At 38.2% G+C, this 11,065-nt stretch overlaps 1 protein-coding gene across 5 annotated transcripts in view; it reads left to right on the top strand.

Annotated features, from left to right (window-relative positions):
* Positions 1 to 11,014, top strand: part of LOC144014626 (solute carrier family 41 member 1-like) — a 34,476-nt gene extending 23,462 nt beyond the window's left edge. For 4 of the 5 annotated variants that reach the window (XM_077514749.1, XM_077514747.1, XM_077514748.1 and 1 more), the window contains exons 3-11: positions 4,030 to 4,137; positions 4,651 to 4,722; positions 5,450 to 5,594; positions 6,038 to 6,184; positions 6,561 to 6,705; positions 6,862 to 6,941; positions 7,243 to 7,377; positions 8,072 to 8,220; positions 9,113 to 11,014. In XM_077514749.1, coding sequence (XP_077370875.1) covers positions 4,030 to 4,137; positions 4,651 to 4,722; positions 5,450 to 5,594; positions 6,038 to 6,184; positions 6,561 to 6,705; positions 6,862 to 6,941; positions 7,243 to 7,377; positions 8,072 to 8,220; positions 9,113 to 9,283 — 1,152 coding nt within the window. In that variant the 3' untranslated portion in view covers positions 9,284 to 11,014. Of the gene's footprint in view, positions 1 to 539; positions 2,086 to 4,029; positions 4,138 to 4,650; positions 4,723 to 5,449; positions 5,595 to 6,037; positions 6,185 to 6,560; positions 6,706 to 6,861; positions 6,942 to 7,242; positions 7,378 to 8,071; positions 8,221 to 9,112 lie in introns of all 5 variants that reach the window. The other variant, XM_077514750.1, reaches the window with a different exon arrangement.
* The last annotated feature ends 51 nt before the right edge of the window (positions 11,015 to 11,065 follow it).

Raw genomic sequence — 11,065 nt, 5'->3', positions numbered from 1 at the left:
ATAGATGAAACAAAGTGGTAGTTCAAGCAAACAGTATTTAAACAAATTTTAGTTGTAGTTAGGTCAGGGTTTGTCTTGACATGGGCTATACCAAGCCCTATCCTGTAAAAATAAAAATAGTGTATAGTGTATATGTTTAAAAAGAAGGGAATGTATGGAAGGAAAGAGTGGGCATGATATTATGGAAGGTTGATCAAAAAAGATTCTGGAGGGATACTGTTGAGAAGAACGTTATTGGCCACATGGTCAGAAGGGTCAGATTGTGAGGGAGGCAAGTGTCGAGAAAAAGCAAGAGTGTTAGTATGTGCCGGTAAGCTTGCCATTTCCTTCCTGGATTAGTATGACGTGCGGTGGAGGCGGCCCCTCCTCCTTTGGTACTACGTCACAGCAGAGTGGAGGGGAGCAGAGCAGAGCAACACTACCCTGATGCTGTACAACAGAGGAGGAACACTGGAGCCTATCAGACACCAACTGCGATCTTATTACAGGATCTTTTGGATCACTTATTGACAGCAAGGATGTGTTTTGTTTTTTGATAGCGGGGGACCTGATGGACTGCAGGAGGGAACACTGCTCGGTCTCGACTCATCAGACTGATCGGACTCAATCATTCTTTAAACTGACATAATATCATTTTTGTCAGTGAAGTGGCTGTGGTTCTGCTCAGGAGATCAAGGTTACTTCTGATTGGATCAAAATGAGGACTAAATACAACATAGACTGCGTGGAATTCAGTACTTTTTTTTTTTTTTTTTTTTGGTCATCTCAACCTGTATTTTCATTTGAATAACTTTTCTTCCTAAAAAATTGGTCAATTAATAACATTTTGAACATGTTAGGAGGATACAGCAAGCGTTTAATCGCACATGTAGGGCAATGAGTGGAATAATTGTGAGCTTGTGACCAATGGCAGAGTAACATTGTTAAACCAATGGATGCTGATAAATGGATCACTTCATCACTGCTGCTGACTCACCATTAGGTCACAGAGGCCATGCATCATTGTATGGCGGCTGGAAAAGAAAAAGTAACCTTAAACTTGGTATCCTTAAAAATGTCACGAAAGAAAGACTTACTTATTTTACTCACCACTTAAATGTAGTGGTTGAAGTTCTGACAGCCTAAAACTGTCATAGTAACAAACTAAATGTTTGTTTGAAATTAATGTAATCGAAATTGATATAAACCTCTTTGTGTCACTTGTCATTTAGATGTAACCGGGATTTTTTTTTTTTTTAATACCGCAGTGCAAAGTATCCTTTAACAACTTTTTCATCACTTTTGAATGAAACCTAATTATTGTAATGTTTCATCCCACAAAGTTAGCATTACCAGTTATATATATAGTTAGCCCTAAAAACCAACATTGTAACTGAGTTTAGTGTTCTAGTTTACCTTCAGTTTAAATATGATGCTGCAATTTGTATGATTTAACCCATGTATTTGGTTTATTTCTTGAATGAAACCTCAAAATTAAAATGTCTCACTCTCAACTTAAAATTCTACTTAAATTTACCTCAAACTTAATGTACCAAAATAGATTAAATGTATTTCATGCTTTTAGGTTAGGTTTGTCAATCAAATACCCAGCCCATATATTAGGAGACCTTGAAATGTACTTTTTCTTTTTTTTGCCTTAATTGATGATGGATTTTGTCTAAGCTTTTCCTGGAGTCAAGTTGCAGGCTGTTGCAGATTCTGGACTTTTTATAACGTAGTACTTTATGAAGGAACCACAAGATCTCTGACACTGATCAGCTATCACTTTGGAGCTGTAATTATACAATCTTTTTATCTAATTTCTTTATTGCCTCCATTTCCTCAACTCACGACTTTACATTTCTTCGGATGGCACGACTACATTAAACTTGGATAACTCCTTCTCACAACATGGCGGTGACTCATTTGGAGCTGGAGCTTTGCTATCAGGGGAATAAGTTACGAGGTGTGACATGGAAGCTCACACACTCGGAACACGGTTTTCTACCTGAGCGCTCTTGGCTCATTGCGCTGCAGGTCTTGGTGCCTTTCCTGGTGTCAGGACTCGGACTGGTCTTCGCTGGTGTCGTCATGGACCTGATACAAGTATGCAAATCTGTCTGATAAAGTATAGGTTGGATTTAGTTCTTGCTGACAAAAACACAAAGGAATATGCAGTGCACTCTTGTTTTCAAGATTGTGTTCTAAAAGTCGCTAAAACCGAAATGTACGAAAACTAAATGCCAAGGAAGCTATTCAAATTTTACAGAGCACCACTTTTAACGTTTATTTTTTTTTTTTTTTTTTTTTTTTTTTTTTTTTTTTTTTTAGAATCTTGTTGGCGTATGGAAGATGATGAGGACAGTATGGAGAGGTCATTGTTTGGAATGGGAATGCCTCTATCTGGGAGTACTTCCCCTTCTCTTTTACTGGCATTAGGACCACTTTATGAGTCACTTTACCCCTGCCACCCCAAAAAAATTGGTTGTGGATGTTTTACTTCCCGTATAACAGACACACTCTTGTTGTCCGACAACTGTGACAAGTTTTTGACAACAAACGTTGTCAAAAGATATCATATTAAAAGATATATTCTGTTTTACAACAGATGAAATCCAAGTGTTACCTCATTTTAAATGAAATTATCTTCATGAACGCAGAGCCAGTATTTGAAAGTAAAACTAGGCTTTACTTGGATGTGGTCCAGATTGTGCATTTGGCAGCAATTTCAATGAAATGAAGAATGCCAACAGCACAGTTGGGGAGTGCTTAGCTGTGCTACCTCAGATCAAAATGTTTCTGGGTTTGAATCTGTCAGTTTGCATTGTTTATCTAGAGCAAGTGTTAGATTGTTCCTACACTGCCTTCACCAATCAAGTCGGCCAGGATCGACTCTAGCTTACCTGTGACCCTGAACATGAATGAATGGAATCTAAATTATGTTCATACAGCATTCTTTTAAATCTCATCAGATCAAGTTGTTAAGTGTTGTGCTGAACATGAGAGATCTTTTTGGGTTATATAGGGTCAGAGTGATCTCAACTGCACAAACGATCCGGTGCCACACCTGGTTGTAGCCTATAGGTGGGAAAAAAGGGCACTATGCCAGGACCATGGTTTAGAGATCTGCTGGAGTTTAGGGGAAATAATAATAATAATAATAATTAATTAATCAATTGTCCCCATAGTTGCACAAGGAAAGTGTCCTTCCCAACCACAATATAAATAAAATTTTAGAGCCGTTCTTTGCAAAGATCTTTTTATCTCATGGAAACTAATTATGTACTAATCACTTTGTCCTTAAACATACATCCATCCATCCATCTATTAGCTGGCAAGGCCTGACAAATGCACCAGACACTGTTTTTCTGCTAGCTGTCTGGAGTAACACTGAGTTTAATCATTGGCTCCTTGCCTGACACATCAGCATCAGCAGGAACCGTATTGCCGCAGAAATGGGCCATCTCCCAAGATAACCTCACAGTATGACAGTCACCTGAATCGACTAGTCACCATCATTTGTGTGATGATGTGTATATTTGAAGCTTCGTTCCTCTATGGTGATAAGCAATATACTGTTAAATCCGCTTCCTTGAAAATAGCAGCCCTGTTCAGGTAATTGTGTATGTCATTTTCTACTAGAAAACGTTCCCTTTTTCATTTCACTGCACACTTTCCCTCCGTGACTTTTCTGTGGATCACTTCTCTCTTGGCAGCTGTGCCGTTCTATGTGCATCTATTTAAAGACCAAAACCCCATGACCCTGCCAAGTAGACTTGCAGTCAGAAAAAAAAAGAAGTTAACTCTAAACTGTACATCCTGTGCACTCATTGAACCTGTGTTGTTGCAAAAGACGTTGGATGATGGAAAGTAGGCCAGTCTAGAATATAGGATGCACTTATTTAAGGGGTAGAAGGTTCATAGGGTACATCTATAGAGATGGATATATTCTCTTCAATAAATTCCACATTTCTATTTTTGAAATGAGGAATCCCATGTTATTTGTTCATTCAACCCTTACCAATTTTCATTTTCTTGTGTATGTTTCAGCACTGGGATGTGTTCAAGGTCATCACAGAGGTGTTTATCCTTGTACCTGCGCTCGTTGGACTCAAAGGAAACCTGGAGATGACCTTGGCTGCTCGCCTCTCAACTGCGGTAAGATAAGAATATTGCCGCATAATAAGCCATGTTTCCTAATGTGACTGCATCATAAGAACCTTAATTGCACTATGGTTTGTTCCCCAGATAAATTTAGAAATGAGCTGATGGGTGATTTTAAAAAAAATATATATTTTTTTTTTCTTTTTTTTTTCTTTTTTCTTTTTTTTTTTAGAACACAGATATCTGCCAAGGCCAAACAAACAATTCCAATTTTCATCTAATTTGGTTGTCTGAATTGAATTGGATATCTGAAATTCATCAGTAAGATTCATTGCATGTTATTAAGTTATGAACTTGCAAGAGCTTCATCATGTAAATGTAATTATTTTGTTGTATCAATTCAATCAAGAAAGTAAGACATTCTCATAGAAACACATTTTTTTGGCTGCATTGACCTTTAAGTATTAATTGTGATGCAATCATGAATTTCTGTCTATCAATTTTGAAGCTCGTTCACTTCAATATGTTATAGCTGAATGTTATTTTGTTGTGTTGCCATATCTTAAGGCCAACACAGGACAAATGGATGACCCGAAAAAGCAATGGACCATGGTGTGTTGCAATCTTGCACTAATACAGGTAAGGTATGCCTTGGTTGGTTGGGGGTAGTTGAGTATTGTTTGAAAGTTAAAGTTTGACACTTGTAGAAAACAATAACACACAGTGACACCGTTTGACACACATACCATATTTTTTCGACTAAAGTCTCACAGAGTGCAGAGTCCTTCTTGACGATTTAAAATGGCCTACTTTGCTTAATAACTAGAATCCCGTGTTAGATTGTGGCCAAAGGTAGAGTCTGGGCGGTTATTGAACGTTTTGGTGCTGTAAATCCTTGTTGTGACTTAAGTAAGCATCATGCTAAATTCTTTTCCATGACTATACTTCTTCTACTTCCATTTCTTCTTCAACTGTTTTTTAATACATCTACCACTTCTTCCATTTCTTCTTCTGTCTTTTGTCAGTTGGCAAATAGTTTTGGTGTATTACCGCCAGTGGACAGCAGATGGCCGTAAAGCACAGAAAGTCAACACGAGTAGTGAAAGTGGATTTTGGATGCCAGTCCAAGCGCTAATTTTATGTACAAGTTGCATATGAGCATGTCATAGGACCAGCCAAACTATGAAGAAAAAAAACCTATTACTATTTACATTATATTTTATTTATATTTTCTAGTTGGTTTTTAATCAGTTTTCTGTATGTTTAGTTTTTAGGGGCTAATAGCCACAACTTGTAACTGTTCAATTGATATTATTTTATCCATAAATGTCTGTATTATGACCATGACATTGTGCATTTTCCACAGGTTCAAGCTACTGTAGTGGGCTTCCTTGCAGCTGTTGCGGCTGTGTGTTTAGGAGCAATTTCCAGAGGGGGTGTTGAACTTTCCCAGGCAGCTGTTCTGTGTGCTAGTAGCATCGTCACTGCGTTTGTGGCTGCTCTTTCTTTAGGTCAGTGACCTGGGACCCGCTTTTTTGTTCTGCATCATATTTTTGCCAACCATATTCCAGCAAACCAGCAAAAATGAATACATCTTTTAAAAATGGTTTATGACTCATCCTAATCCAGAATTTACCAATAAATATTTGCTGCACGAAACGAGCTAAAGTGTTCACAAAGTCACTCTGAGCATGTTCTTAATGATGCAAGTGGGCAGAAATTGTGACATTTAAAAAAGGCAATTGTAAAAGTACCCGTCATAAACATAAACGGGGACCGTTTTGGCTAAAAAGTAAATAATTAAGACTGAGTGGTCAACAGGATTGTTCCTTACTGTCTGCATCTTTGGATGCTCATATTTCTCACCAAGAAGGAGTTTGAATTACAGTAATCTTTCATGTTTAGTAGCTTTTCCATTTACCCTCTGTTTTTGTCTCATTCTTCTTTCTCACAGGATTGTTGATGATTGGAGTGATCATCGGGTCCAGGAAGGTTGGAATCAATCCAGATAATGTGGCCACCCCTATAGCTGCCAGTTTGGGTGACTTGATCACCCTCTCCCTGCTGGCTGGCGTCAGCAGCACCCTTTATGAACACATAGGTGACTAAATACAGTCGGCATACAGTCTCTTGAGTTTTGACATGCTGTGACTGCTAACTAAAAGAATTTCAACATAGGTTTTTGGATTATGTGTGCGTCCAATTATGTTTTGTGTGTTTCACTACACAGCAAAATTGCCAGTGTAAGATTAACTTTAAGAGTGTTAAATATAACCAACCCTGTTGCATGGTTGCATAACAAAAAAAAAAAAATGCAGAAAGACTATAAAAATGATTGAACTGTTAATAAGAAGTCAGTTGAGGAGAATACGCTGACCATTGTCAAGTGTTGGCATCTTGCTGTATTGCTGTGTATTATTGATTTTGTAGATTATTATGTTTCAGGTATTTACCTGGCAGTTGTCTTTGTTTCGCAGATATATGGTATCTCTCCCCACTGGTGTGTCTGGTCTTCTTGGCTCTAATCCCACTCTGGGTTGTGGTGGCCCGGCAGAACCCTCAGAGTAGGGAAGTTCTCTATTCAGGGTGGCAGCCTGTTTTAGTTGCCATGTGTATAAGCAGGTATATAGAAGCACATTACATTTAATGTTAATTCATTAGACATTTTTTTTTTTAAATCTGTCTTATTAACAGACAAAAAAAATATATTCCCAAATACTTCTGAAAATGAATTCTTTGATTGTAATCCCCTTATTCCAACATTCTGTGTATTTCCAGCCTTGGAGGTGTGATACTGGACAAGACGGTCAGTAATCCCAGTTTTGAGGGGATGGCTGTTTTTACACCAGTTATCAATGGTAAGATGATTGACAAAAATAACTAACACACTCGTGAGCATTTGTTGTGCATATTTTTGTGGAATTATCTGAAATGTTCACCACATTTGTAACATGAATACAACGTTAACAATACGGTAAGAAAAAATGTACAATAGTAATGAACTTAAACAAAACAAGGAAGTAATAGTATACGGTGCACTGATTTTCTGATATACATGCGTTCAATTTGGCAAACGCTTCACCTTCTGTTTGTTAGTAGTAGTGATGTACAATAATATATTCTAGTGTACTAATTGTCTATCAATCTTGACTGGATTAGGAGTTGGTGGCAATTTAGTAGCCATCCAGGCCAGCAGACTGTCGACCTACCTTCACCTCTGGAGCATCCCAGGAGTGTTGCCCTACAAAATGAGGCAGCATTGGCCCAATCCCTACGTGACATTCGTTTCCTCAGGTACCACCATCAAAATATCATGTCATGCCTGTAGAGTAGTGGCCATTTGGAAGCAGTTGACTGTTCATTCTAAAGATAACAACATTGCCTGAAGTGCTGAGTGAGATTGTAGTGCCTTTACAGCTTACTGTTTTTTTTCTTTTCTAACTTTAGCTTTTTGATTCACTGTCACCACTCTCCTGTGTGCCAATTTTATCTGCAGTATGCAGTTGTGTTCAGGGGAAAGGGTATGAAAATATGTCAGTCAATGTGAACAACCCAATAGTATCATATGAGCTTAAGCAGGATGTTCTTACTTAAAAATATATAACAAGATCACTTCAGTGTCTCAGTCAAACTTGGTTAACATCCTAATTCAAGAGAGAATTTCGACCAGGATGTCAAACTCACTTTGGTCTCGAGCCACATTGCACGTAGTAATGGTTTCCTTCAGACGGCCTTTATGACTGAAAACCATATAGGTGTATGTAACCTCATCGTGTGTTTTTTTTAGTGCACTTATATAGCGCTTTTATATATACCATATGGTGCTTACATATATAGCACACAATTACCAATATAAGTGAAGAAACCTCCAGCTGTCCAAAAAAAATAGCCTTTATTAGGGTACTCATAACAAGCAACAATTGATATTACAGAATCAGTCATGTTCACTTCCAGTGACCGTGCATGTCTCCTCTTTCAAATTCCACAGGTTTGAACTCCAAATCAGCACGGGTGCTGCTGATGCTGGTCATGCCCGGTCACCTGGTCTTCCTGTACGCCATTTTCCTGTTGCAGGGAGATGAGGTGGCAATCACGTTAGCCTTTGCTGCTTGCTACCTGTGTGCTGCTCTGCTGCAGGTACATTCACACAACATCTTATTCACAGCAGACACTGATGGAAATACTCAATATCAGAGAGGCACGATTGTGTGGTGGTTTCTCTGTCTTGCTAACTACAGCCAAGAGGTTCTGGGTTTGAATCTCAGCTAGGCCTTCCCTTGGTGTGATGTTTTCATGTTGTTTTGACATGCGCGTTGGTTGGATTATGTACTTGAAAAATCTAAATTTCCCATTTCCGGGAATGATTGTGAATATTTATTTGTTATATTGTTAATTATTTTTTTCAGCATTTATAGACTGTAATGATTACAAAATATGCTACATTTCAAATTCATAATGTTCTTTCTTGTTTACATTGTTGTATTATATGGCAGCCTCTTTAATCAGCAAACTAGTTTGCCGTTTAATAGTTACACCCTCTGCTGGTTGACATCGAGTCTTGACAACCCCATTTTTGTTTTTTCACAGAAATCACACAAAATTGCATCCATCCATCCATCCATTTTCTTGACCGCTTATTCCTCACAAGGGTCGCTGTAGGGTTGCTGGACCCTATTTCAGCTGGCTTTGGGCAGTAGGCGGGGGTATACCGTGGACTGGTTGCCAGCCAGTCGCAGACAAAATTGCAGTCCCTGGAAGCCCTAAATATGTCCATATTTGCCTTCAATGCAAAGTAGCGTATTCCCACAACTAAAATCAGTTTGTTTCTGTCAATTTTCCATGGGTAATTGAAAAGCAAAAAGGGACTAAAAATCTAATTTCTTATTTTTAATTTTAGGCTGTATGCAATACTTGTTGGATTGCAGAGTTGAATTCATGCCCAATTCTTTATCGGTACCCTGATTCTGACTTTGGAATCCGTATTTCTGTGCTTTATTGCTTACTTAGCTCAGTGTTCTCCTTGCTCCAGGTGGCTATCTTACTTTATGCGGCCGACCTGATTATTCGTATGATGTGGCGACGTTCGCTGGACCCTGACAACTTCTCCATCCCGTACCTGACAGCCCTGGGAGACCTGCTGGGCACCGGCTTTCTGGCCCTGTGTTACCGTGTGTCATTGGTTCACAGTGAGCAGCTGTGAATCGGCTGTCCTTTTTGTTTCCTAATGTTACTTTCCAGATACACATATTGACAGTACAATAAGAAATATAAAAACGCTACATTGAAGGCATATTTAGTATGTCAACTGTGCAGCGTTTCCATCTTTTTAGTGCTGTAAATAATATTTATTTCCAGCACATCTATCAATCACGGAAATGGGGCCTCCTGTATTTCAAAGTGTAGAGTGACATGCTTTCTCTTGCATTCTCAATCATTCTTTCTCCACTCTGCCTTTGCTTTGACAAGAAATGAGTTTGGGGTCATACGGGGGGGTTTCTGCTCAACACCTCTGCTGAGTTCCATGCGTGTGACCACATGACAGCACGTCAACTGTGAGTATGACTGCATCAACTTGGTACATATATGAACATTTGTTTGGAAGAAGGGATTTGTGATGTTTTATTGTCGGCCTTCTTTTTAATGTTTGTTGCATGGATTGTTGACTAGAGAGCACTGTGACTCCCCTGTTTGCACAATGTTGAACATATGTAGCAGTGGAGTAAAATATCTTATTTTCTTCAGGGTTTGTCCCAGAAATTCATCTTAAAGGTTTTAATGTTCAGGTAAATTTAGACACAGACATTCTCACATCATGTTTTTATATATTATAAGCGGTTTGGCTATATTCTAATTAACGACCCAGTAATACAATTTAAAAGTAATCAACACACACGGCAAAAATGCACTCACATCTTTTTAACACTGAATAGGTGCTTATTCACCCGCTTAACCCCGCTTCTGCCAGATATTCCAATAGTTTGTTTGTTTGTTTTTTAACCTAAGTTAAACAAATAATGTAGCTACTTTTAACAAAACAAATGCACATTATTATCATAACACCAAGAGGAACTTTGACTAGTTGAGCACAGAATCAAATGCACAAAATTAGTTTAAAAAAAATATTCAGAACTATGAAAAAATAAAACATCACCTTCAAGTGCTTTGGGATCATACTTGGTGATATGTTTATAATAGATTGGCCTCTGAGTGTCCGTCTGCTGGAACAACAAGAGGGCAAGAAGTACATCCAGTGCAAAATACCCCCCCCAAAACACATGACCGCATACTGTATTTGCACTTTTGAATGTTGTTTACCAATATACAACCATGTGAATGTCAAGTACCATATTTCCTCAAATAGTGGCCTCCTCTATACTCATTTGCCTCACTCAACCGGGAGCATCGTACACCACAATGAATCAACACCTGTATACATCATCATCTATTTTCTATATACCTAATATTAAATATAGTACATTATTGAATAATGCATTTTTAAGTATCTAGATCTGTGAAAAATATTGAAAGTGTATTAACAAAGTATATAAAAAAAAAATATCTCAATACAGGGCAGCAAGGCCCTCTAATAAATGTTTTATCTCAAATGAACATCTGGTACTCTGCAGTTTAAACACTTCTTGCCACTATTTGAGAAAATACTCTCTCGTTCCTTTGTTCTTTCGTTGACAGTGTGAAAATGTTGTACTACTGTAACCGCTACTGTAACCACATGAACACACCCACATGTATGACACACGTATGGCATCGAGGGCCTTTCATTACAAATGTATGTGGTGCAGTCATCTCAGCTTGCACATCTGTCTTATGTACTCAAAAAAAAGTGTGTTATCAAAATGTGATGTGTTTGGCAAATTTATACTTGTGAGCTTTTGTCTTTATATTTGAATAAAAACAAACTATGTGATGGAAATCCTTTTGGAACAGTGTCTTGTGAAAAATGATGGATTTTCCCCTTTTGCCA

Source organism: Festucalex cinctus, chromosome 2, assembly GCF_051991245.1.
Source record: "Festucalex cinctus isolate MCC-2025b chromosome 2, RoL_Fcin_1.0, whole genome shotgun sequence".
In the NCBI taxonomy this organism is placed as follows: domain Eukaryota; kingdom Metazoa; phylum Chordata; class Actinopteri; order Syngnathiformes; family Syngnathidae; genus Festucalex; species Festucalex cinctus.
The sequence above is the reverse complement of the archived record's forward strand: the minus strand, read 5'-3'. Positions and strand labels throughout refer to the sequence as shown.